This window comes from Syngnathoides biaculeatus, chromosome 5 (assembly GCF_019802595.1).
Source record: "Syngnathoides biaculeatus isolate LvHL_M chromosome 5, ASM1980259v1, whole genome shotgun sequence".
Taxonomy (NCBI): Eukaryota; Metazoa; Chordata; class Actinopteri; order Syngnathiformes; family Syngnathidae; genus Syngnathoides; species Syngnathoides biaculeatus.
Window position 1 is genome coordinate 6,749,808 of NC_084644.1, and position 27,898 is coordinate 6,777,705.

The 27,898-nt window shown below is 43.8% G+C and overlaps 2 protein-coding genes, 1 long non-coding RNA gene and 1 pseudogene across 6 annotated transcripts; 2 read left to right on the plus strand and 2 right to left on the minus strand.

The window, feature by feature from the left end:
• Positions 1-573: 573 nt before the first annotated feature.
• On the plus strand, positions 574-6,983 carry LOC133501475 (protein FAM8A1-like). Of its 3 annotated transcripts, none has more exons than XM_061821274.1 (6): positions 574-750; positions 1,618-2,116; positions 2,252-2,372; positions 2,438-2,561; positions 4,289-4,428; positions 6,288-6,983. In XM_061821274.1, the coding sequence occupies exons 2-6, from the start codon at positions 1,627-1,629 to the stop codon at positions 6,430-6,432; spliced, it is 1,020 nt and encodes a 339-aa protein (XP_061677258.1). In that variant the 5' UTR covers positions 574-750; positions 1,618-1,626; the 3' UTR covers positions 6,433-6,983. The 3 variants fall into 3 exon arrangements, with proteins under 3 accessions (XP_061677258.1, XP_061677257.1, XP_061677259.1); XM_061821273.1 differs by lacking the exon at positions 574-750 and adding an exon at positions 1,146-1,300; XM_061821275.1 differs by lacking the exon at positions 574-750 and having other exon boundaries at positions 1,612-2,116.
• Positions 762-27,436, minus strand: LOC133501479 (uncharacterized). The gene is made up of 6 exons (XR_009795190.1): positions 27,324-27,436; positions 27,142-27,242; positions 26,897-26,943; positions 24,346-24,515; positions 14,001-14,077; positions 762-1,228 (listed from the first exon to the last, which is right to left on the minus strand). It is a non-coding gene; the product is annotated as an uncharacterized LOC133501479 (long non-coding RNA).
• Positions 5,497-5,605, minus strand: LOC133501581 (5S ribosomal RNA; annotated as a pseudogene).
• On the plus strand, positions 24,514-27,898 carry LOC133501474 (ataxin-1-like). 2 transcript variants are annotated; one of them, XM_061821271.1, is made up of 3 exons: positions 24,514-26,397; positions 27,002-27,700; positions 27,800-27,898. In XM_061821271.1, the coding sequence occupies exons 1-2, from the start codon at positions 24,613-24,615 to the stop codon at positions 27,671-27,673; spliced, it is 2,457 nt and encodes an 818-aa protein (XP_061677255.1). In that variant the 5' UTR covers positions 24,514-24,612; the 3' UTR covers positions 27,674-27,700; positions 27,800-27,898. The 2 variants fall into 2 exon arrangements, with proteins under 2 accessions (XP_061677255.1, XP_061677256.1); XM_061821272.1 differs by lacking the exon at positions 27,800-27,898 and having other exon boundaries at positions 27,002-27,115; positions 27,178-27,359.

A 27,898-nucleotide genomic window follows, 5' to 3' on the forward strand; every position in this document is an offset into this window, starting at 1 on the left:
CAATGCACTTTATAAAATATCTGCCCGTGGGGGCAGCTGATACTAGAGTTTTTGGGAAACTGTACTCCGGAATGTGCGGACTACGCACTGTCAGAGTAAAGTTAGGACATCACTGGTACATTAAATACCCAAATACACCCTAAAATTAGCTAAGGGCTATTAACAGCATAGTTTAAACTGGAGCATGCTTGACTATTCATTTTTTTATTGCAGCAGCCTTTGGACAAACATAAGTATACATGACATGCAGGGGCTGACATTTTGTTGAACAGTTACCGTGGTTACTGGTTTGCTTCTAAGCTACGAGCAACTCAGTATTTTAACAAGCCACAATTTTTTATTGTGAGCTTTTGTGTTTCCATCCATGCCTGATCTTTGCCGCTTATCCTCACGAGGGTCGCGGAGAGTGCTGGAGCCTATCACAGCTGTCAACGGGCAGGAGGCGGGGTACACCCTGAACTGGTTGCCAGCCAATCACAGGGCAAATGGAGACAAATAACAGTTACAATCACAAAGACACCCAGGGGCAATTTAGAGTGTCCAATTAATGTTGCATGTTTTTGGGATGTGGGAGGAAACCGGAGTGCCCGGAGGAAACCCACGCAGGCACGAGGAGAACATGCAAACTCCACACAGGCGCGTCCGGGATTGAACCCAGGACCTCAGAACTGTGAGGCCAACGCTTTACCATCTGATCCCACCGTGCTGCCTGCTTTCGTGTTTGCCTCACCTCAATATTTTCATCAACAGGTGTGTGTGTGTGTATGCAGGATGCTAATACAACCTTTTCCCAATAGAAATACATTTGGGTGTCAATGACAATTTCTGATATTATTTTTACTTTGTAACCACAAATTAAGACTAAACACTGGATATTGTCATCTTGGGTAGTTCTTGAAGACGTGAGGAAAAAAAAAAGAAAATGTTGACATGTAACGGGTGTCGTAAAAATACAGCTGACAGAATGAGGAAATTGGTTGTTAAATATCTCTATCGGTTGAATAATTTTTTTTTAAAGATGAAATGTAACGTGTAACCTGTAATGTCTGAACTCTTTGGGCCTGTTGATGGACAGCTGCATATTAGTGAGAGATGAAAGACCACATCGGACAATGAAGCTTTGACCTTGGCTCAAGTCAGTGTGTGGACAGCGTGGGCATGAGTTGTAGCCAGATTTTGTTACCTCTCCTGGGTGGTCTTGAGTTGTCGCCAGATTTTGTTACCGCTCCTGGGATTAAAGCGATAGAAGTGCATCAGCAACAGTATCGTCGTTGACCACACCTGAGGGGATTATAATACGGTATTTTGCCAACACATTTTTTTTCACCTCATCTATGATGAGTGATATTGGCCAGCTGCGCGTTTTAAAGATACAGTAATTATTTTTACATTAACAAGGACCAATTTGGAATATACCATTTTCTACCAGGGTGAACCTGAATGTGGGATCCTTTAACCAATTTAAGACCAACATTAATTTTCTCTTCACTCTTCAATTTGTGGATTATACTTGATTTAAAAAATGAACACGGTTGAATTTACTCATCCGTTGTATCGTGTATTTGAAAAAAATAATGATAACAAAAATTTAACTCCCCTTGGGTTTTTCTGTTTCAGTTTTCCGGAATGACGTCTATTGCGTCACTCTCGCCCAACATGGCGGACACGAAAAACACAAACATGGATTCCAGTAAGAGTAAAGCTTCTCCTAATGCGCATAGACGACGCGCCGAAGAAGATTCTCAGAGAAAAGACCAACATAAAGACAAGAAAGATGGACCTGAAAGCTGCACTACCGCGCAGTATTGTGAAAAGCTGCAGGCGTGGATGTGTCAGTACTCCACCGGCTATGTGACTTGGCAGAGCTGGCTGGCGGCGTCGGCGGCTATGTCCCACCCGTCTGCGCTTCAATCGCACAACGGAACGTCGACGCCACGTCTCGAGTCCAACGGGCAGTATTTCGGTGCCGCGTTTTCGCCCAACGCGCCTGCTTCGGGCTCCCAGAGTAGTCGACAAGGTGACGCCGCTGCCGCCGCCGCCCCCGCCCCCGGTGGGGCTGCGGTGCCGACTCGGCCGCAGCAGCTGCCACAGGAGAATGGAAATGCGCGGAGGCCAGGTAAGACGAGGAAATCAGAACGTGCAATTACACTGAGCTCTACATTCCCCACCTAAGTGTCTTGAAATAGCATCTAAGTTTCTGCGCTAATTTCTGCATGGACTTCTTGACCCGTTCTTGTAATCCTCTCCCCAGGTCGAGAGTACACGATCCCCTCGCCTCTCCAAAGACTCCTGGCTGAAATCGTGGATTTCTTCATTCTGTTCTTCATTAAAGCGACCATTATTATTAGTATTATGCACCTGAGTGGAATCAAGTAAGTTTAAACAATAGCAAAGGTCCTACAAAATATCCTGGTTTACTTTTTCTTCTTTAAATTAGGGATGTGTCTAAGTTCGCCATGCATTTTATCGTGGATGAAATCGACGAGGAAACGTCGATGGAGGAGCTGCAGAAAATGATGCTGGTTGCTCTTGTGTACCCCATATTTGTGTGTTTTTACGAGGTAAGGACGAAGGAATCACGAGTGTTGATACCTCTTCGGTCCTAACAAAATCCATTTGGAGAAGACGGTCAATGTTCAAGGTGTAAATCATTTTCTCATTCACTGGTTGACCGCAGGGGTCACTTGTGCTAGTCCTCAGTTAACTAGTCACTCACATTTGATGAGCGCGACCGCGCCCCGTCGCGCTCGCAAATCTGCACAGTCGAGCACGAAAAATCATGCGCGTAAAATTTGTTACGAGTCGAAAAAATAGATATTGCAGGGATGAGAATTTTCCGCCGATCGGTGGATTTCCAACTTTTTCAGACCAAAATGACCATTCTCGAGATAAGCGCAAATCCGTTGAAAATTTCAGGGGGGGTAGGGGTAGGGTATCGTGCGCCTGCCTCTCGGTGGTGGGCTCCGAGCTGCAAGTTCAGCTTAGTGCTAGCACAAGCACGACTAACATATGCCGTTCTAACTTGCTCGGTAGTGTAAATATTTGCATTTTGCGACATAAACATTAAAACCTGTTTGTGGCAGATTACTCGATTGGACAACACAGTTATACAGTATAACGATCCAATTGTGTTAGTGGTTAATCGAGTTTCACCATTGCCATGTACGTGTTCCCGGTTCTCAGAAATCGCGGTGGAACTTGTTAGTTAGCCAAGTAATGGCGCGTGGGACTTAGATAGCACGAACTGAGCGACGGTGTGTTCAAAGTTTTACGATGGCGAAAGTGTTAGGAAAAAAAGGACGAAGATCGAGCGAGGGCAATTGACAAGGATGCTGGAAACTGTTTCAGACGGGCATGGCTTGAAAAAAGTGTAACCGTGCGGATAGGACCGAAAACGGTATCAACATGTCTAACCCGGAAACAGGAAATGCAAGTTCACCGTACTGAGCATGTACGGAAGGGATGCCAAATGCGCATGTTCCGAGCTGCTTCACGTACTGCACATTTACGTCGAAAGTCATCAACATCATGAGCCATGTCAAAGGAAATTCAGTTACACCGGGGGTGCTCAATGCGTCGATCCCGAGGCAGTTTTTGGTTGATCGTGTGATTCCGTGCCCCCCAAATAAATAAATAAAATCACACACAAAGGCGCGTTCTAGCAAGCCAACCTACTATTTACGGCAGTCACGGCGATGTGTGCGTGCACCCCCCTTTACGGGCTTTAAGAAGATATAGACTTCATTAATGGATTGACAATCGATAACGCCGTAAATTTACCCTAAATGATAACAATACATCACGACAGGAATGTTTGTTCCAATGTATCGCTAGCTTGTTGCCACGAACGCCGATTACGTTGAACAAAACTTTCAGCATTTTCAAAACATTGCGGGTATAGACAGTTTGTTTATTCCTTGACAGGCCAGTGCATTTAACTTTTCTTCAGATAAAGTTTGTCAGATCAAGAATGAAAAATATTAAATACCGTTTTATATCATGTTCTATTAATATCAGTTGAAACTGGAAATCATCATTTCTGAGGTTGAAATTTTTGTTTTCTATTTTAGTTTTAGTTTTGAATTTACAGTTATATTAATCCAGTAAGTTATTTCAAGGTCTTGAGATTGGATCCCTAATCACGCTCGCAAATTTATCTGCGAACGTGACTGACCACCCCCGTACATTTTTCAAATGGGAGTGACTCCGTACTCTAGCCACTGTTACCAGTTCTGATTTTCCCCCCTCTGAGCTGCCAAGTTGATCCACTACTGATGTTCCTCTGCAGATTGTGTGTATTTGGGGAGCGGGAGGAGCCACCCCAGGAAAATTCCTGATTGGACTTCGAGTTGTGACGTGCGACTCGTCGGTTCTGGTTCAGCCCAACCGGGTCCTCGTGGTGCCGGCAACCGACGTGTCGCTGTCTGCGTAAGTGCTGCGATTTTTTTTCCCGATAAGGATTTTAAAATCCCCCAAATGTAACTAATGTACGTGTATTTAATAAGTACTTTTTCAACGTAAGATATACATATTAAATTTTGAGCTTTTTTTTCGGTGCTGAAGTAATAAATTGACGCAAATTATGGAACCCAACCGAGTAAGGTCGGACTGGTCAAAGTATGTGTGGTGGTTTGTGTTGGGAGGGGGGAATCTGTGGCTGCAGCGAGCTGAAGTCAGAGTTATTATATCGAAGTGGGGGGTGGGGGGATCATAGTATCATATTAATATTTTGTGAAACCAGTACTGGAACAAAAACGAGTTAAGTTTTGCTACATGTTTTCAATTGGAAAAGAACTTGGGGGCGGGAGGGACAACAACTTAAAAGCCAGTACAGTAAACACCGACTGAGCCTTCCCACAACCCTCGTGGGGATAAGATGCAAAGAAAATGAATGGATGGATATTTGAGCCCTGCCATTAAAAGCACCAATTAATTTACACCAGCCCTAAAAATGTTCATAATTGCCTGTATTCCATCCATCCATTTTTCTTCACTGGTTATCCCCACAAGGGTCTGGGGGGGGAGAGAGCTGGAGCCTATCCCAGCTGTCAACGGGCAGGAGGCAAGGTACACCCTGAACTGGTCGCCAGCCAATCGCAGGTCAGACAGCCGCAGTCTTAATCACACGTAGGGGCAATTTAGAGTGTCCAATTAATGTTGAATGTTTTTGAGATGTGGGAGGAAACCGGAGTGTCCGGAGGAAACCCACGCAGGCACAGGGAGAACATTTAAACTCCACGCAGACGGGGCCCAGATCGAATCCAGGTCCTCAGAACTGTGAGGCCAATGCTTTACCAGATGAGCCACCATGCCCCCATAATTTGAATTGTGAATTTACCACAAACTTCTTCTTCTTTTCCTTTTGGCTTGTCCCGTTAGGGGTCGCCACAGTGCGTCATCTCAGATGAACGCACATTTGTTTGGCACTTTTTTTTTTTTTTTTAACGCCGGATGCCCTTCCTGACGCAACCCCTCTGCATTTTAGCCGGGGAGAGAAGCTTACAGCACCTGGTATTCCCAGGCGGTCTCCCATCCAAGTACTAACCAGGGCCGAATCCGCTTAGCTTCCGAGATCGGGCGTTCTCAGGGTAGCGTGGCCGTAAGCAATTTACCACAAAATATGATTCCAAACTCATTTTATGACGTTATCCTTTAAAATAAATGGCTTTGGGGGGGAAATTATGCAAGGGCACTGCAATGTATGCTGCATTTGCAAGGCATGAGAATAGCAGTTGTCAAGTTATGCTATGTTAGCTTGAGCGCTTTAATAGCCATTTGGCAAACATACACGTCATAAAGACTCCTTGTAACTTCTGCTCTCAACTCAGGGCTATTCTTAGCTCTCCCCCAAGTTACAAATATTTTTTTCCCCTCAGTGGAGATGCTTCACTGAAACACTTCCTTGTCAATCACGTTTGTCCTATTAGCCAGATGTTTGTGCGTTTTTTATTTTTTGGGTGTTAAAGGAAAAAAAAAAAATCACAAAAATACGCAGAGAGCTGCTAATATGTGAGCAAATATCTGAGGATGGGTTCCACAGAAACAAAAATATCAAAATTGAAAAATCGCATTGGAGCAGTAATTATAAATGAGACGTTTTTCTTTGTTTTTCTTGCCATGTTGGGCTAATTTAAGGAACACATATGAGCATTCTAAATAATAAAAATATCCTCTTGTAAATTTAACCTTCAGTATATTCATTGAGCATTCGGAAGATTTATCAATCTCGTGGGAGAAATTAATATGTCCATCTCTCTGACGATGCCTCTTTCCATCTTTCTTGACAGATCAACTGTCCGAGCCCTCAGCAAGAACTTTTCGATCGCGTTCTTCTTCCCGGCTTTTGTCACGCTTCTGTTCTTTCAGCACAACAGGACTGTGTACGACATGGTCGCCGGCACCATTGTTGTCAAGCGCTCCAGGGTCAGATGACCCAGATGTGCGGCACCACCGCTTTGCAAAGCGCACCGCATCAAGTGTTAGAAACTAAAATCTGTGCTGGACTCGAGTCTGGTGAGTGTGCATCAGGGCTCCGTAACGAGGCCAGAAAGGGTTTCTTTATGGATCAGTGTGCCACAACCTGCATTTTGGTTCGTGTCCGAGCGAACGGCTGCATGGATCCCTGTGCGAAGTTCACATCTCTTAAAATATGATGGTGGAATGAGATCTGCTCTTTGCATAAACACATTTGCCTCTTTTTCCAATCATGTTTCAGATCAGGGTTGACTTTGTTTGTTCGCGCTATATTTAAGTTACTAATCCGCGTATTTATAAGATGATAGTCCAAGTATTTTTTCTTCTTCTGTGTATTAAATAATTTGAAACGTTGGGCCTTTGGACTATGCTCAGTGTTTCAGGTGCTCAAGTAGGCTACAGTTGTTTATTCGTCAAAGGCACATTCAGTGTATTAAAAGTCGGAACGCTTCCTCATCTTAGCGTGTCCTGGTCATCCACGTGATTAAAAAAAAAAAAAAAAAAAAAAAGCAAGTACCGTAATTCCTGGCCTCCAGAGGGGACCTGGTTACAAGCCTCACCGAGTACATTTGTAAAGGAAATACCATTTGGTACATACATACGCCGCAGCTGTGTAAAAGCTGCCAGTGCCCACATGGAAACACGAGATATTTACAAAGAAAAACGGTACACTGAAAGAGTTTAGCGGTAGCGTGGTGCTAACGCTAGGGCTAATAGGCTCTAACGCTAGCGCAGTGCTAACAGGGCCGGTAGAAGTCACTTCCTCGGCACATATATTCCACCGGTCTCATTCTTACCTTTTCAGCTCGAGTGCCCCCTTGTGGCCGTTAGAAAAAAAATGCACAAGTTAGTCGCATCGCTGCATAAACCGCAGGGCTAAAAGTGTGTGAAAAAAAGTAATGGTTTGTAGGCCGCAAATTACGGGACAATATTGTATGAAAAGTTTAAGTGGGGGACTTGGACTAAAGTAAAGCCTCTAAAATTGTTCACAATCTATACTGTATATAATTTTTTTTTGCAGATTTGGAACAGATTTTCCTTGAACTATTGAAAATATGAATGTTTTCTACAAAGATTAAACAATTACTTCATAAAATTGTTAAATTGTACAGGCAGTATTCTAAACTACAGTTTAAGATTAAGTATTGCAAATTATTGAAGTTCTAGAAAAAAGTTAACCCCTCTTAATATTAAAAAAAGTGAGTCTGTAATGACAGGTGTAATATGAAGTTAATTATCATCACAATTTTTATTTTAAATTTAAAACATTCTTAACGGTAAAAAGGATTTAACCTTTAAGGTCAAACTAAAACTCCTTTATGGTTTTATGAAATGATGACTTAAAGGCAGTGGGACTGTAGTTTTACTAATTTGGAAGTAAGTAATGGAATAAGTATTATGAAAAAAAAAAGCCACAAAAAGTAAAGCTGATGCTTGCTGAACGTAACTCTGAGGAGGTCACAGGTCAAGCGAAGAGTGTTGTACATGTATTTGCATTTTTCCTCTTTTCTGACCTCAGGGACAGTCAACAAAGAGGTTAAAACCAAAACCTCAGCAGTATGTTTTTTTTTTTTATTTTGCTTTTGTACAAAAGAAATCCCGCTAATTTAATGATAATAGGCTCAAATGGAAGTACAGTAATTCACATTTGTGTACTCTTGTCCAAATGACCACTAAGTAAGTGCATGATTAACATTACCATTTTTGTTGGATGTCTATGATAATTCTTTGGCTCAGTCGATGCCAGATTGCCACAAAATGTTATTTAACTGTAATAAAGTATCAATTTTTGGAACACATTTCCCTTCTATTCTGGCTCCTTTGATCTTAAAAACATTCTGTCTACCAGTTGGATTGCTTGCTTTTTTTTTTTTTTTTTTTTTTAATCCAAAATAATTTAATGATGAAATGTGAGACGTTTTTTCGTCGATCACCCCCTCAGTGCAAAAATTCTCTCAATTATACTCGCAAATGATTAATTCAGATTAAATTTGATCACAGACAAATTGAATGGCCTAATTTGGAAAGTAACAAAAAAAAGAGCGAAAACATTTTATCGACTGCATGATAAATTGCTATATACTACCTTGTTTTTCTAAAATATGGATATTTAATAAGTAACCGACCTTAATCTGAGTGTTTAGACTTTACAAATTGTCGCTTTTTCAATTCTGAGCAACTGCACCACACTAATTGCATTATCTAGACAACATCAAAATGCAAGTACATCATTTGTACTACTATATATTTTGTCACATGATGAGTTTGTTCTATTTGCTATCAAACAGACTGAAAAAATAAGTTGTTCTTGAAAAAAAAAAAAAGACCTTTATGAATTTGATGCCCCCTAGTGTACACTTACCATTCATTCACATGCATGATGCAGTGGAGTTATACAGCAACAACAATAGAAGAATTAATCTCAATCATTATGTTTAACACGGACATGATTTTGAATATAACTTTTCCAACTTATTTGCATGTTGCCATCTTGCGGCTCTCATCCACAGTGGGAACGGGAGGGGAATTTTCTGAGAAAGGGCCAACTCATCGCTGCAATATATGACAGACCTTTATGTAAAATGATGTCATTGTGCTATAAATTTCTCCACGGGTTAACAGAGTGCCACCACTTTGCATTAGCTGCGGCAATCATTTATGGAAACTGCTGCGGGAGTCGACCTTGTGTTTGTAACATAACAGTTATTATACCAACAGAAGTTGCATGAATCCACAGAGGAGTAATCATATTTGTTTTTTTTCTAAATCTATCACCAAAGCTGCCATTGAGGTCAATTTGGGACCTTGTGATGCAATATAATACATATCTACAAAGTCTTACGGATGAATTTCAATAATTGTCTTTGCTTTCAAACCAGAATCGATACCAGCCACGTACATGCCTTATTTTTTTTGTAATACTGTATACTGCCATGGGCAATCTATTATGAATGAACTCATTTCTAGGCTAGTGAATAAATAAGTGTTATCATGACATGCATACAGCACATTTTTGGAGGCGCACTCAGCTCTGCTGCTCCGACAAAAATAGATAAGAGGCAAGCACACAACTCGGTGTGAGCGATACACAATCATGAAGTTCCCACACGAGAGTGGATATGAAATAACCATTCGAGCGCAACCTGTTTTTAGTTCTATTTATTTTGTATTATGTTGATTTTAAGCATAAGAGTCGAGGACTGATTTTGACTTTTTCCCCGTCTCTTTTTGATGACTCTTTTGTTTGCTTCTGTGTGGATTTGTTGCAAAGAAATTGTGCATACAAAGCAAAATATGCCTGACTTCTAGGATTTGTATTATTGAATTCAGATTTAATAATTTGAAATTGTGTTTCAAAAGCGTCAGTTTGTATTTCACATGCTATTCTTACTCCACATGAATTTGAAAATGTATAATATGCTGTCTACAGCACTACACAGTACATTAGTGTATTTCAATTGTATTGGGTACTGCCCTCTGCTGTTATAATGCAGTAATGACGCTGCAGTAGGGAGGGGGAGTGGGCAGGCTTTCCACCGGGGTCGCCGAGGTCATTTAAGTGATGCCTGTGTTCTTCGTATGAACGCAGCCTGTCAGATCACGTGACGCGGCATGTAAATCGATGTGTTACACGCTGGCTTCGAATGCAGCCAGCGTCGTTTTTTTCTCCTAAGTGGGAGTCGCCCAGGCCGCTCACAAGCGGTACAGAGCCAATAATTTACACGCTGAGCTCTGTTTGGCATTTTCCAGATACTTTCGGTTCCCTGCCATTCCGCGACTCCACCCCCACAAATCACTCCCGCCCGAGCACTGCCTTTAACTATTTTGTGGAGACAGGCGTAAGCGCTGACTTTCTATTTTGAGCTGAATGAAAAGGAGTCCTGGCACTTGGATGCAGCAAAGGCGAAACCTGTTTTGTTCTGATGAGTTTCACCGCCGGCGTGTACACGAGAACGTCATTGTCGAAAATTCCAAAACCAAACTTCTCGTTACCAAGCAACTGTTTAAAATTTGTTAATTTCAGGAAATGTTGAGCAGGAACTTATGAAAAAAAAATAGTCAGTCTCTCCATCTTGGTTAATTTAATGTCATCCCAACCGGACACTTCTTCGACACTGAGACTCGTAGCCGCGCTCCGAGCGATTTGGACCGAAAAACATTCACGACTTACAATAACAAAAATATTTCCAAACTCGTTTCCGGATATAAAACGATAAACATCCTCCAGTACAATGAACACTCAGTCTTATGGGCATTTGTCCATAACCATTTCCTGGAATGTAGAAATGGAGTGCCTGGGGCTTTTAAAGTGATTCAAATAAATGGAAATGTTTGGGTTTTTTTTGCTTTGTTTTTTTGTTTTAACAATTTATTTTCAACATTTAAAGGAGTAGTACCACTTGCACACATTTTATGCAACAGTTAAAGGACTTTTTTTTTTTTTTTTTAAATCAACAAACCACAAATTAACTCATTTCCAATTAAGTTGAATTAGAATGGGTGTAGTGAACGTCGTTGTTGCTATGCAACAACTGTTTGTGACTGTAACAGCTTTGGGATGATTTAAAGAATCTTCCCATAAAGGGCCAGCAGTCATATTCTGAAAATTCACATCTTGTTTAATAATAATTCTGTTCTGTACACGGTAAGCACTGCGTGATAAAATACAGTGAAGAAAAGTATTTGAACACCCTGCTATATTGCAGGTTCTCCCACTTAGAAATCACAGAGTCTGAAATTTTCATTGTAGGTGGATCTCCACTGTGTGAGAGATCTAATAAGAAAAATCCCAAAATCACAATATATATATATATATATATATATATTAAACAATTTATTTGTGTGATACAGCTGCAAATAGGTATTTGAACACCTGAGAAAAACAATGTTAATATTTGGTACAGTAGCCTTTGTTTCCAATTGACCCCTCCGTACAGGGCACTTAACCACGCCTCCTGAAGTGACGTCACCCCACGTGTGCTAACCTCAGACAAAAAATTAGCAAAAATGGCGGCGCAGCAAGAAAAGACTAGAGAGAAACGATTTACCAGCTGATTTCTCACTCACATTTTTAGCTAACAGTGAAATATCGTTGAAAAGCAGACAGCAGGGCTTCAAGTATTTCAGCGGGGGGTATTTCAATGGTATTTACATCCATATCGACGGAGAAACCATTGATATTAGCGCGAGATCTTTCCGGAGTCAGAGGAAGACCAAGAAGCCACATAATATATTATATTATAACCCAAAGACGAATTCGTCATTGACAGTTTCCTATTTTCGTGTTACATATCACACTTGTGTGCAGAATCTGTATGTGTATAGCCGTTTGTGAACCGCCATATGAAGGAAAAGAAGGCGAGGCTTGATTTACGAGTTGTTTCTCTCGTTTTCTTTGTGTAACGTCACGCTCCCCTCAATAATTATTCTTGAATTAGTGCCGAACCTACGTAAGTCCCGACTGAGTATGACAATCACTACTTTAGTGTCCTCAAACATCCTTCCTTCAGTCTTGGTGTCCCGGTGCACGTTGAAGGCTTTAGGACTGCTAGTGCGGTTTAGCATAGCTCACTAGCCGCCAACAGAGACATGTTTGTGCAGTCAGATCATCGCAAAATATCGCTCAACACAGATCAAGTGTGTCAATCATTCACACGTAGCTATGTTATGATAGCGAAGAACTGCTAATTCATTTATATGAGACATGTATTGAAAATCAAATATAGGGCTTACCTTCGTGCAAACATATCTGTTCCGGTTGATGGATTCAGTTGATCATGCGGTCTTCCACAAAGTTTGATCCATCGAAGACATTTTTCATACTCTGTCTTCTGTTCCGGTTGATTTTAGATGGATTCAGTTGATGATGCGGTCTTCCACAAAGTTTGATCCATCGAAGAGATTTTTCGTACTGGGTCTTCGGTTTTGGAAAGGGTACGAATTGAACTCCACCAACTAGCATTTCAGGATACCGGTCGTCACTATTACAAAGTCCGTGACTACAGCTCTTAACCATATCTATTGTTAAAGAACCCAAATACGCGATAAAACGCTAAACAAAAGCTATACTGGACCATGCAACGATGTCTGAGGGAACGGCGGTGCAAAAAAAGGGGCGTGGTTTATGCAGATCTCTGGCCTCTGATTGGTCAGCGACACGGATGACACAATTTCTACGGAGGGGTCGATTACAGAGGTCAAACATTTCCTGTAGTAGTTCACCAGGTTTGCACACACTGGAGGAGGGACTTTGGCCCACTCCTCCAAACAGATCTTCTTTAGATGAGACAAGTTTCCGGGCTGTCGCTGAGAAACATGGAGTTTCAGCTCCTTCCAAAGATTTTCTATTGGGTTTAGGTCTGAAGACTGGCTAGGCCATGCCGGAACCTTGATATGCTTCTTACGGAGCCACTCCTTTGTATTCCTGGCTGTGTGTTTCGGGTCATTGTCATGTTGAAAGACCCAGCCGCGACCCATCTTCAATGCTCCGACTGAGGGAAAGAGGTTCGTTCCCCAAAATCTCACAATACATGACCGCGGTCATCCTCTCCTTAATACAGTGCAGTCGTCCTGTCCCATGTGCAGAAAAACATCCCCAAAGCATGATGCTACCACTGTCTTCCTCCAAACACGGTTAGCGGAATTATGACCAAAAAATTCCATTTTGGTCTCATCTGACCACAAAACCTTCTCCCATGACTCCTCTGTATCATCTAAATGGTCATTGGCAAACTTAGACGGGCCTTGACATGGGCTGGTTTAAGCAGGGGAACCTTCCGGGCCATGCATGATTTCAAACCATGACGTCTTAGTGTATTACCAAGAGTCACCTTGGAAACGGTGGTCCCAGCTCTTTTTAGGTCATTGACCAAGTCGTGTCATGTAGTCCTGGCCTGATTCCTCACCTTTCTCAGGATCATTGAGGCGATATCTTGCATGGGGCTCTACTCCAATTGAGAGTGACCATCATGTTTAGCTTCTTCCATTTTCAAATGATTGCTCCAACAGTGGACCAAGCTGCTTGGCAGTTTCTCCGTAGGCCTTTCCAGCCGTGTGGAGTTGTACAATTTTGTCTCTGGTGTCGTTAAGACAGCTTTTTGGTCTTGGCCACGTTACTAGTTTGAGTCTTACTGCTTGTATGGGGTGGACAAGGTGTCTTTATGCAGCTAACAACCTCATACAGATGCATCTGATTCAGGATAATACATGGAGTGAAGGGGGACTTTTATAAGGCGGACCAACAGGTCTTTGAGGGTCAAAATTCTAGCTGATAGACAGGTGTTCAAATACCTATTTGCAAGTGTATTACACAAATCGTTAAAAAAATAAATAAATCATACATTGTGATTTCTGGATTTTTCTTTTTAGATCTCTCTCACAGGAGAAATTCACCTACGATGAAAATTTCAGACCCATCAATGATCTCTCAGTGGGAGAACTTGCAATATAGCAAGGTGTTCATATACTTTTTTTCTTCACTGTATCATTTTTGTGTGTTTTAAAGTTAATACAAGCAGTGCACACACCTCAAAATCGCTCCCGCCACTCGTCCTGATGCATCCCGGCTCCTCCGCCAATATCACAGACCGCCAAAGTAGGTTATCTAAGGACACCAACAAAATGATATGCACGGTCATTCTCTGATTGTATGCTACAAGCAGTGATGTCTCAGCTCTTGGCTTAAGGTCCCATTAATACACGTTGTTACTTTAATTTGTAGCACTAATATCCGCAGCCATCTTCCTACCCTGAGGCAAAGTAGAGAAAGGGACGACATGTAATATTTCCAAACAGCTAAAATGAGGTCATCCTCCTGGATTGCCGATTGTGTACTCCGGCCATTAACTAATTCACATGCTCTCAATAGGCTCTTTCAGCCTGTCATGCTCCCCCGCCATTGAAGCGCGGCCACGTCGCTAGCCGTCTTTCTTAACGCGGGCTGGAGACTGTGGAGCGGCCTTGTTGCCATGGCAGCGAGCACTTTCACATTCTCCCCGCATAGTGTCGGCGTTCGTGCTGCTACTTCCGAACCGGAGCCCAGCCACAGCCGGAGGAAGGTCTGCTCTCAGACAGGACCTCGCCAGGGTGGTTTTACCTCCCACTCTGCGAACACATGCTCCCATAACGCTGCCACCCACTCACCATTCTCTATTTTATTAATGCAAAGGATTTCCCCAGGGTGGCCCCCCACCCCATCTGGCTCCTCTGGTACGATGGATTAGAACAGAGTTTAGCTTCAGTACACCCAGCGGTCGACTTTTTACACTTGTTAGAGCTGAAACCTTTCTACGTATTGTTGAATGATTGTACTGTTAGCAGTAATATTATATGACTCGCCCCAAACTATGTTCAAGGGATAATTATTTGTAAGATAACCGCCTTGTTACAACATCCTAGATGCACACTTCATCTTTGCAAATTAGTTTGTTCTACAGTCAACAGCATTATTTGTATTTGTGGAATAATGTTGTTGGTTTAAGATAAATTGAAAACACAGTATGATCAAATAAGACTTTTTGATGACATTTGAAAATACTGTTACATTAATAAAAATATACTGTTATACTATATGTGAAAAGGCACCACAATTAAATGTTTGATATAACAAATTACTTGTTGCCATCCATCCATCCATCCATCCATTTTCTTTGACGCTTATCCTCATAAGGGTCGCGGGGAGTGCTGGAACCCATCCCAGCTGTTAACGAGCAGGAGGCAGGGTACACCCTGAACTGGTCGCCAGCCAATCACAGGGCACATAGAGACAAACAGTTGCACTAACAATCACACCTAGGGGCAATTTAGAGTGTTGCAAGTTTTTTTGGGATGTGGGAGGAAACCGGAGTGCCCGGAGAAAACCCGCACAGGCACGGGGAGAAGATGCAAACTCCACACAGGCGCGGCTGGGATTGAACCCGGTCCTCAGAACTGTGAGGCCCACACTTTACCAGCTGATCCACCGTGCAGCCGCTATTCATACACAAGAATCAATCATGATAAAGAATAAATAGAATAAAGTGAGACAACATCAACATCACATCTGTATTTTTTTATTATTATTATTATTTTTTTTTAAGTAAAATGGTTTATGGAGAGGCATGGTGGATCAGCTGTAAAAGCGTGGGCCTCACAGTTCTGAGGACCCGGGTTCAATCTCGGCCCCGCCTATATGGAGTTTGCATGTTCTCCCCGTGCCTGCGTGGGTTTTCTCCGGGCACTCCGGTTTCCTCCCACAACCCAAAAACATACAACATTAATCGGACACTCTAAATTGCTCAGAGGTGTGATTGTGAGTGTTCTTGTTTGTCTCTATGTGTCCTGCGATTGGCTGGCGACCAGTTTAGGGTGTACCCCGCCTCCTGCCCGTTGACAGCTAGGATAGTTTCCGGCCCTCCCTGTGACCCTCGTGAGGATAAGCAGCTAATAAAATGGAAGGATGGTTTATGTAAACCTTATTAAACCTTGGAATCCAATTGGTTCAATAATAATGAGGAAACACTGTTGTAGACAAACAAGCATTCACACCAAAAGGCAATATAAAATTTTCACATTCACGTTTACGGAATGTAAGAGGTAGCCCGAGTACCTGCTACTTCCACACAGGAAGGGTGGGGCAGAGATTCAAACCCTGAACCTCACAATAGCGAGGCAGATGTCCTTAACACAATTACAATGTGCTGAAATGAGACATTACATTGACACCTCGCTGAGTTTGCTGACTTAAGAAATATTCACCCTGAGCACGTACTCCTCATTAAATCAGCTCGGATGTCATAGCTGCTCTGGGCTGTTTGCATCATGTTTTCTATCACTCGTGTGTGGATCGGTGCAACATGTCTGGACATGTCTGTATAGGAGGATCTCACAGCAACCGTGCGGCGAGGAAACAGAGAAGCCAGAGGCCACCGGTGATACTTTTGATTTCATTCATTTTGGACACCTACACCTTTTCCAAGGTAACCTGAACATTTCCTGTTAGACTCAAGGCTTTGATATATTTGTTCTGTTAAAAGCTTTCGCCAAAGCTAATGCGTAACTTGGAGTGTGGAGAAGGTCAGACGCTAACAGTATGCAGCGTGCAAAAGTGGGAAGCCACTGGGGGTTTTGTGCGGTGTGCCGCTGTAGGCTCCTGTACTACACTGCATGAGGGAATGCGTGTAGTGTATAGGGATGTGTATGTGGGTGTGAATTAATGCAGGATTGTAAGCACAAAACAGTACAGTGACTTCTTAAAGCAATGCTGTGCATAATGTAAATAAAAGATCACTGCACCACACTTCCAGCATAGACTCTAATGCTAACATTAATTAATAGAACCTGTGGAAGTAGCCTGAGTTGTGTTGAAAAAAATTCAAAGATGTAGAGGTAGACGATAGTGGAAACGTTTTCGATCAAACTGACATGTTTGACAGTTTGATCCTCATTCAGACTCCAACACAGTGCAGCACAACTTTCTGCAACATGGAATTCATTGCTGGAATTAACACTTGAAAGCTTGTTTTAGATCGCTTGGCTTGTTCAACAACTGTTATTCGTTTCCTTTTTTTTTTTCTTTTTAAACCTGTCCTGTTGTGCTGCAGAATGCCGGATCTGTATGCTTTTGTGGCGGAACCTTTTTGCTGTGCAACAGGGGAGTTTGAAGGACTGTTTATTTTTTCCGTTATTTATTGAATATGCAGCAGGAAAGAAAAAGGTTTCAGGGGACAGACTGGACGAGGGGAGTAGGGGTTAAAACTACATTAGAACAAGAGTGACGCAGTGTTGATATTCGAACACAAGTTATGTTACAACAGTTACCGTAATGTCCGGCCTACAGAGCGCACCTGATTATAAGCCTCACCCAGTACATTTGGAAAGGAAATACCATTTGGTATATACATAAGCCGCACCGGTGTAAAAGACGCAAGTGCCCACGTTGAAACCCACGTTGAGATATTTACAAAGAAAAATGATACACAGAAAGAGTTTTCAAAAGTATTAATACCTTAGCTTAGCTTAGCTTAACATAGCAACAACAGCACGAACTGGGCCGGTAAAAAAAATAAATAAAATAGCCGCAGTAGCTACACGGTAGGACAGCACTAACAGGGCCGCTTACAAAAAAAAAAAAAAATTAATCATTGAGACGCGGCAGTAACACAGCAGCAATGTACTAGCGCGGTGCTGACGCTAGCGCGGCGATAACAGGGCCAGTTAAAAAAACAAAAAAAAAAAAAACACTGGTAAAAATCACTGAGACACAGCAGTAACACAGAAACACGCTAGCGCAGCGCTAACAAGGCTGGTTAAACAAAACATATACCGGTAAAAGTCACTTCCTCGGCACATATATTCCACCAGTGTCACTCTTACTTTTTCTACCTTGCGGGCGCTAGAAAATAATACCCAAATTTGCCGCATCACCGCAGGATTGAAAGCGTGTGAAAAAAATCGGTTTATAGGTCGGAAATTATGGTGTTTGTAGATTTGGGGGTGGTGGTGGGACATCTGGTGAGGACATGCAATAACTAACCAGGAGAACCAGATAGGAGAGGACAGAAAAAAGACAAGACAGGACGTGGGAAAATGAGCAAGGCAATGCAATTGTTGAGTGGTGCGGTGAGATTCTTTTTTTACTATCTTGATATGTTAGTAAAACACGTCTTACGATTGCTCCTGTTGTTAGACATTTAAGCTGGAAAGCCTCGTCTCTTTCTGTTCTGTTTTGCTTTTTACTGTAAATATGTTTTAAAAGGAGCAGTCTGGACAAGGGCTCTTATAAGAGAAAGAATTTGAAGCAGGCATAAGAAAAATGTAACATAAGAGGGCTCACATTGAAAGCACTCACACTGCAGTCTCATCATCCATGTGTTCACCTATCAATAAAAATAAAGGATTTTGTCCACCCATCCATTATCCAAGCCGCTCATCCTCACAAGGGTCAACGGAAAGCTGGAGCCTACCCCAGCTAGCTTCGGGCGAAAGGTGGACTACACCCTGAACTGGTCGCCAGGCCAGTCGTAGGGCAGATAGACACCATCTTTGAGCGGGAATCAATCCCACGCCATCAGTGACTCTAAAAGGTTTCATTATGAAATTTCACCAATGACTTCTTTATATATACATATATATAACCTATGTGATAACTAAGAATGATGTAAGATGTTCAAGGCACATCTGAAGTGACTCAACTTCACACATATTTGTATTAACAGTAATGAGATGAATCAAAATGGGCTCTGTCTAATTTTAGGGGTTGAGAGTTGAAAAAAATAAATAAATAAAAATTCTCCCTAGCTGAATTTTTTCATTCAAAGTTATTTCTCACTCATCTGACAACTTAGTTTGCTTGATGGATGAAGAAAGAGGTCTCATGTGGGCATGACTAAAACATACAGCATGTGCACTAGTTGCATCCTGGACATAAGTTTGTAATTTGTACTTGCTTAACGGATAAGTGTTTGTTTGGGAGAAGCCCGAATTTATCATAATAGTAATAAAACAACCACTAAATATTACATGCAAGACGAAGTTTATCCATAATAATAACTCGGCAGCCAAATTATATCCATCTTGCACACTTCTTGTTGCGGTTATAGCTATAGTCAAAGGACCTTTCTAGGTATATGGCATTTATGAGTCCTCTTGTAAGTGTATGATTTAGTTGGAGTGTCTTCCTCCCCCCCAAGCGTGCTGTCAATTTGGAGGGGCCACCCTGCATGTGGCGCCTGCAGAGGAGCAGATAGCAGTCTGGCCTGGCACAAGAGTGCCTGTCTGCAGCCTGGCTCTCTCTCTCTCTCTCTGCCCTGTGCCCGGCAGGGGGAAAGTGGACCCAAGGCGGCCAAGCGGCTGGGTGTGGGTGTTTATCTGTGGAGTTTGCTGCGTGCCCGTGAACGAGGGGAAATATCGGTCGGGGCGAAGGCTGCTTGTCGGTTACTCTGAGTCATTTTCCAACTGAAAGTGAGGCTCAATCATTGTGGGCCAGATTAGAGATTTGCCTCTCGAGGGGAAATTCATATGAAAATGAACAAGGGAAGAGCATTAGAGGGGCTTTGCTAACACACTCCACCATCTAATCCCGTCAGTTTTGGGCGCATGTATATGTGTACCAGTGTCTTTGCGTGAACGTGCCCATGCGAATAGTATAATATTCACGCACACATCCATGTCGTTCTGTGCAAACCCTCTTTGACTCTCCAAGTTTTCCTCCCTCCGTCTGTTGCTCGCTGACACTCTCCCCTCCCTCCCTGTGTCAGCGTAGTCTGGGCGCAGAGCCAAGTAGTGTGTTTTTTTTTTTTTTTTTTGAATGAATACCTGATGGCTGATGGGGCTGGCGGAGGGGGAGGAGCTGTGTCAGTTGGAGTACTGAGGGAGGGAGGCAGGCAGAAAGAGGAGGGAGAGCCACAGAGGGAAAAAAAGGGAGAGAGGCAGCCAGGCAGTGAGAGAGAGAGAGAGAGAGAGAGACGGAGCTGGCGGTCTGGTGGCCTTGCATAACACACGTTGGAGGAGCCTCGCACGCAAGACCTGGTGCTGGCTTTTGCACAGGAAAGGGGGGGCCGGCGGAGGGGGGAGACCTCCTCTGCCATCAGGCCGATTGCAGGGCAACGGAGGGGCAACTCTTAAACAGAGTCCTCGCAAGAGGCACAAAGGAACGGATCGGGACGAGGACGCCGCGAGGAGAGGACGTCTCCGGGATTCACTCCGCTGAGGCGCAGGAGGGTCATTGCACATGTTCTGCAAGCGGTGGCTATGGAAGGACTGGTGAGCTATTCTTAGTACTCTAACCAGCAGAAAAGGGAAAGGAGGGGGTGGGGGGGCGCTGCTTGTCTGTTTGCGATTTGATTTGTGGCATCGTAGTATTTTCTGTCCTGCTACTATACGCTGTCATGCTACAAACGAAAAACAGGCAGGCTAAATATGTTGAACCCCTTCAGATGTTGAGGTGTTTGTTCCGGGAGGGGAGAGAGGGAGGGAGGGGGTGGGGGGGCTGCATGTCAGCATGCCCCGAGTGTGTGTTCCGTGTGTGTCCGGCACTGATGCAGAACTCTGGAGTCACTGTGGAGACAAACAGCCTGGGCCCAGTGCCTGTTCTTTGGCTGTAGTCAAGCACACGGCTCGGTCCGCCTCTTAAAGGGACACACACACACACACGTTAGTTTTACACAGAGGAGGGAAGGTGGGAACGGCTTTTTTGGATATTAAGGTGAAAAAAAGCAGAATACTCTGTATTGATCGGCCTGGTGCATGGTGCCGGGATTAAGGCAAAGTTCTATTTATACATGCAGAGAATCCCACATGCATGCCTCTCTCAGTAATTCCCTCGTTGTTTCATGCGGGCTCAAATTGATAATGATGATGTTTTTGTTTTCTAAATATAGCCACTGCTGCACAGGGCTGTGCATCTACGGCCATTCTGGCAGGCGAAATACAAATATGAGCATTACTGACGACACAAATGTCACTCCAGGGTCATTTTATCTCGCAATTTTTTTTTTTTTTGCGGAGACTATTCCCTCTTAGTCGAGAGTCGGGACACTCTCGGTACAATATCACTCCTTCCTTGTCTGTTCCGGCTGCAGAGGGATGTTAGTGCTATGAAGCTGAGGATCGATGCGAGCGCAGGTGGCGTTTGGGGGGGGGGGGGATTTGATGCTGTGTAAGAGAGGACTTGTATCTGTCTTTCACCTGAAGTCTCAACACAGCACACAGTCTGTGTACTGTGGGCAGTTTTACGTGATTTATATCTAAGACTCTCACTCCGTCGCATCATAATAAAAACGCCTCGTCCGCCCCGCCATCCATCCTCAACTGATTTCATCCCTTCATCATACTTGTCTTCACAGAGGACAGTCCGGGGCTGGATACAGAGCGTCCACGCCGTCCTGACTCGCCATGACATTCATGTCTTGAAAGCGGGCCTTTGTTCTCCGTAGTATCACTCAGAGGAGTGTGTTTTCCACAGTCACTGATCTAATAATAGGTTCGAAGATCAAGAGATGATGTTTATGTGCGGCCATGTGCTCAGTGAGGGCCGTGTTTATCTGGGGGGTGAAACGCCTCCCTACGAGTTCTATCTGATGTCAAGTGAGGTTGCGTTTCGGTGTCGGTTAGTCTGGTCTCGCTTAGGTGATGTCATTACAGGTGTTACCGAGGTGGGGCTGTTGCCTCAGAGTGATGCTACGCGGCATATAGTGCGAGTGGGGTGATATAGCGAGGCGGGAGCTGATGCTGCAGGCGCTGCTCAATGTGGGTCAGGAGCGGCGGCACTGTCTTTCTCACCCCGTTCTCTCTCTTTCTCCATCTTCCCCATTCCGAATCCTCTCCCTGCCTTTTTACCATCCTCGCCGCGAAATCTGTCATCCTACATTGCCGCGCTTCCTCTCCTCCCCCTCACTCTTTCTCTACGATCCTCTTTTGTTATATCTGGTGGCTGTACGAGGCTTTATGATCACATACATTGCCCAGGTTTTTTTTTGCCTTTTTTATTTATTTTTTGCTTCCTTGGCAAGCCGTAACCTCGTCTTATCTTGCAGCAGACTCATCCAAACAGAAACCGACCAAGGTCCACCTCTGATTACGCTGTATATTTCATGTAGGGCACTTGTGTTTGCCTAGTGTGGCGAACCTCCTACTTACTGTAATTTGGAAAAAAAAAACTAAAAAAGCACCTCATTTGAATTGGATGCTAGGATTGCATGTACTGTATGTAAGTATGTCACACACAATCTCTGCGGTGGTTCTCGCAAGTATGCAATTTAGCTTGATTCGTTCATTGACCCACAGATAAGCCTGCATAAAAGAACAGAACATCTAGGAAAAGTACACGGGAACAAGCGGAAAGTGTCCCAAAGGGAATTTGACAAAATGTGCATCTAAAATTCAAGCTGCTGTCATGCATGACATCACGAGAGACCTCCGTGTAACTGCTGACAACTCAATTCGATTTTGCTTTTTCTTTCTGTGGCAGTTATTCACATCCAAGCACCAGTCTAAACAAGGGGGACAATTATTATTTACCAGAAGTAAAATGATTCATATCCAAAGCACTAATATGCCATTGTCGCTGTAAGCGAGTTTACAAAGTTAAAGCACTGTACAAGGTTTTGACAGTGGTGAATAAACGGGTTCAAGCGGGGCGCAACGGTCGGCGGAAGGTGTCTGGTGTCCTATGTGACAGAAGAGTCTCCGCTAGGATGAAGGGCAAAGTTTATAAAACGGTGGTGAGGCCGGCCGTGATATACGGGTTCGAGATGGTTGCACTGAAGAAAAAACACGAAGCAGAATTTGAGGTGGCAGAAATAAAGATGCTGAGGTTCTCGCTTGGTGTGAACAGGTTGGATAGAATTAGAAATGAGCTCATGAGAGGGACAGCCAAAGTTGGATGTTTTGGAGACGAGGTTATAGATGGTTTGGACATGTCCAGAGGCGAGAGAGTGAGTATATTGGTAGAAGGGTGCTGAGGATGGAGCTGCAAGGCAAAAGAGCGGAAGAAAGGAAGACCAAAGAAAAGGTTGATGGATGTTGTGAGGGAGGACATGAGGACAGTGGGTGTTAGAGAGGAAGATGCACGAGATAGGCTTCGGTGGAAAAAGATGACACGCTGTGGTGACCCCTAAAGGGACAAGCCGAAAGGAAAAGAAGAAGAACTTCTTTCTAGACTAGTTTGACAATCCTGGTGATGCTGTAAGGTTTTGATTTCAATGGGAAAATCCCAACAATTCAGAGGTCAACCAGAGTCTCGGGACAGATTGTCTTCAACTGTAGCGGTTCCAATGGAGCGAGAAAAGAGTCCGTGGAAGGCAAATGTGTGCACGGTGTTGTTTTAGAGTTTGAGGCTGCATAGTAAACACACGTGACACGGTCGTGTCTGTGTTTTCTGTGCACACACAGAGCGACAATATGCAGCTATAGAATATGTCGAACCCTATCCCCGCAGTCAAATATTGACCTCAATGCTGAATGGGCTTGTTGACATAGTTAGATGCACAAAATACTTTCGTTGACTTTGGGTGAGGGTTATTCCACTCTCAGAGATTCAATTTTACAACAAAATTTGTCAGTGATGCAATTGTTCCATCTCCCAGAATCCCCCAAAATTACATTTAAGCTTTTTTGGGCTCTCTCAGTAATGCACTTGCTGACCCATCTCACTGTTGGTGAATAATATATTTATTATGTTCAATGACACACACCATGTCCCCAATAAACCCCAATCTGATATTAAAATTGTAATTGAAATGCAGTATCATTATAGTACTTTCTCTTCCAGAAAATCTTGTTGGATTCTTCTTTTCTTTATATTCTATGTAATTTTGAGTGAATAATTAGAGACCACTGTCACGGAAATATGCTAAGAATAACATGCTAGAGAAGAATAACATCAAGCTGTTGTATTGTACTCTTGGTTTCGGTACTGTAATAGTACTTACACCACCTAGTGGCTAAAATGGGCACAACATCTTTACAAGCATGAAAAGGAGGGACACTTTTGAAGTGGATCACTAGGATGTCTGTTTTTTAAGCGCTGGCCCTCCACTGTAATAACCGCTTCTGAAACGGGGGGCTTTGTAATAACTGTCAAATACATGCCTTTAAAGACCCATTTTCAAAAGAAAAGTAAAGGAACAAACCAGTTACATAACCAGAATATTCCAATACAACACTGTTGGGTGTGTGAACCTGATAGCAGACAGAAACCGTGGAGCAAAGAATATTCAAATTGAACCCTGGACATTATTAATATTGAGTTGCATAACTTTGAGCAGTTTCTAAAGAACCATTTGGATCTTTTCATGGCCTTCTACCTAGCATGTTTGCTAGTGTAAAAACATAACACTAGTAATGGCCAATTAACCATCTCTGTCAATCTGTGCATATGCATTATGTACTTACCCCTTTTTTTTTTTCTTGACTGTCTTCAGATTCCTCCAACATCATGGAAGAAGTGGATCCATCAGAGATGATTCCACGTGAAGTTTATGGAGCTCATTTTATGAGCTTTGATTCCACCTTGTCTGGATTGAGGCCTGTGTGCCAGTGACCACCAACAGAGCCAGTGCCCCCTGACAAAGAGAGAAGACATTAACGCTGTCAGTGAGAGGGAGAGACTCTGAAGACAATAGAAGTGCTAACAGAGATATTCAAAACCAATCTGGCACAATGAAGTCCAACCAGGAGCGAAGTAATGGATGCCTGCCACCTAAAAAACGTGAAATCCTAGCACTGGAGCAGAGGCCAGTGGCAGTGGCTACATCAACTCCTCCAGTAGTTCATCACAATCCTGCTCCGCACACGGAGAACCTCGCATGGCTGGCAAGTGTAGCCAGTGAACGATGCAGGTCCCGAGACTCAGAGAGCCCGAGATGTCCCATACCATCTACTTCCTCTTCTTCTCCTCCTACTATTCCAACGTCGGCAACTACTCTATCGGCAGTGCCGTTGGCCTCCCTACCTGCAGTTTACCCCACAGCCATTCCTCAGTCCACAGGAACCATCCAGTTTGCCCAGCTTGGACCCAATGTTCAGTTCATAAGCTCCGGACCCTATGCTAGCTACATCTCCTCTCACGTAGTTCCCGCTAATACCAGCCCTATAGGACAGCGTCCTCACCTCGATGGTTACACCACTGCCCTGATCTCGCCTGGCACCAAAGGGGAACAACAGTTCCAAATTGGCCTCTCGCCCACAGAGCTCGCTCCAGTCACTCTTCCAAGCTCTCCGCAAGTCACCAGTCAGTACATCCATCTTGATAGCAGAACACCTCTGGCTGTCAGTGGAGCCGCCGTCTCTACAACACCTGGAACTCACCTCCAGCTCCACCCTCATACTGCTGTCCTGCCTCAAACGCTCACCCTCGCTCCCTCCCAGTTGGTTGTTCAGTATACAGATGGTTCTGCTGGAAAGAAACCAGAGGTGCACGCTAAGAGTGTGATGAACGGTGAGCTAGAAGTTGTCAAACCGATTAAAGCTCCCACCCAACCAGCAAATCATCAGCAAGTTCAGAGCTTTGAGGCACGACACATCCTCGTGCCAGCAGACTATGGCCAGAACCCATCAGGACTTCAGACCTCCCTAGTACTTGTGGCCCAACCGAACCACAGCACTGATCAAGAACATGGCTCAAATAAGATTTCCTTGGTTCAGACTGAAAAGGGAAGCATCTGTTTGGGAAAACCCATTTCGAGATCTCCCTCCTTCTCCTCGCTCTCGTCATCGGAGGCGATGAAGTCTGTCACACCCCATACAGTCATTCAGACGACTCTTCCCCCTGACGAGTTGCCAGCCAGTCTTTATTCTTCCTCACAAGCACCCATCATTGGCTATATCACCAGTGCCAACCAGCACGCAGTCAGCTACCATGCAGCGTTGCCACAACACCTGGTCATTCCAAGTGGTCAGTCACTGCTCATCCCAGTCAGCAGTGCAAATAGCAGTACAGAAATGGAGACCAGCCGTGCTGTCAGCTCCCTGACGGCGACCACAACGCCTCAAATATCCACCGCCATGCCTCACGCCTATCTTGCAACTGCCCTATCCAAATGTGAGCCAATAGGCCCAGATGGAAGTCAAGTTCCTCCTGCTCTAGCCCCATCTCCAGCCCTCCCAGCCTTGCCTTCAAACCAAGTCCCTGCAGTAGTCGCTGCTTCCTCCCCAGCCCCAGCTCCAGCTACTGTTTCTGCCAATACTTCCATCCAAGCTTCCTCCGCTATCTCCTCTCCCTCCTCCCCTGTGGCACTTCCGCCATTCTTTATGCGAGGCTCTATCATCCAGCTTGCTGATGGAGAGTTGAAGCGTGTGGAGGATCTCAAAACCGAGGACTTCATCCAGAGTGCAGAGATCAGCAGTGAGCTGAAGATTGACTCCAGCACGGTTGAGCGAATCGACAGCGGCCAGAATCCTAATGCTGTGGTCATTCAGTTTTCTGTGGGGGAGCTCAAAGCCCAGGTGAGATAAACATTTTTCTCGTTATTGTGTATAACTACTATCAGTATTGAATGCCACAGTATAGAATAATCAGTAGACCCAGTGGTAGGATAAAATGGTCAAAAACAAACTCGTAACATACTAATAAGCTGTGGTCCGGTTCAGTATAGTGTTTCTAAGAGATAATAAAACTCAGGAAATGCATCAGTACAGCCATGTTTAATATGCAAGGTTGTTTCCCACTCTGGCAGATAAGCTTTCTGCTGTAAAATAAATTCATATACACAGTATTATGGTTGCTCTTATTCTCAGCAAGTAAAACAGAATTGGAAAATACAGGTAGAGTGTCCAGGAATAACAGTACAAATAATTAAAAATACAACAACACAATTATATTTATTTATACAATATTATTACAAGCAATAACGCATTTTGCATTTGCAGAATTTCCACAGCTCCATTAGATACACTTTTCACTAGTAGTTTGAAATTGTGACAGTAATGTTTCTGTTTCACAAACCTGATCATTAAGTCCTCCTGTGAAATATCATCCCTCTTAGATATCCTCTGCAAAACATTCAGGTCAAGCAGAATACTTAACGTACACATATGTGTCTTTCTGTAGGTGTGTGTGGAGGTGCTGGTGGAATATCCCTTTTTCGTATTTGGACAGGGGTGGTCATCTTGCTGTCCTGACCGGACCACGCAGCTCTTTGAGCTGTCCTGCGCTAAACTATGTGTAGGTGATGTTTGTGTGTCTCTTACACTTCGAGGACTAAGGAATGGTTCTCTACCAGACAGCCAGGCGATGGGAGCTTCGTTGAAGACCGCAAGACTCTCTGACCCAGGTAACAACACAGATCCCTCTGTAAGCAACAGTGCGAGGTCAAACACTGCGAGCATGAACAGCGGACTTCTTATAAAGGCTTCCAGTGTCAGAAGGATACCTGGATCTACGTCTGGACGGCCGATACCACTAGAAATGGGACTGAATCCAGGATCAATGCAGGGGATCTGTGGAGGAGAATCTGTCCTGGCAATCTCTGGAATTGCGGGTATAAGAGATGGATCAGAGAAAACAGATATGACCACCCTCCGCAATATACAGTCCAGAGATCCAGAAAGAACCACTGTCCGCAAGAGACGATGGTCCGCTCCGGAGCGGGATCAGACTGAAAGGGTGGAGGGGGAGCCTCCGTGGACTCAACTCAAACCCTCCATCATCTCTCAGGAGGTGAAAATCAGCATAGAGGGCCACTCGAGCAGCGGCAGAGAAAAATGCTTGATCAAACTGTAGTCTGTCGAGGGAGCTTCAAAGAAACATGTTTGTACTGTTATTATCTACTACTCTGTATTCTCTCTATTCAGACTACTATAACAGAGCAGAGTTTCCACAGTACCACCATTTTTATTTCTGCCATAGGTTCAGACACCTTCAACAAAGTACAGTGTGTGGTCACGCACACCGTGCAATCAGTGCAATCAATGCTGTAAGCAAAAATAAGTGCAGTGTGAATGTTGA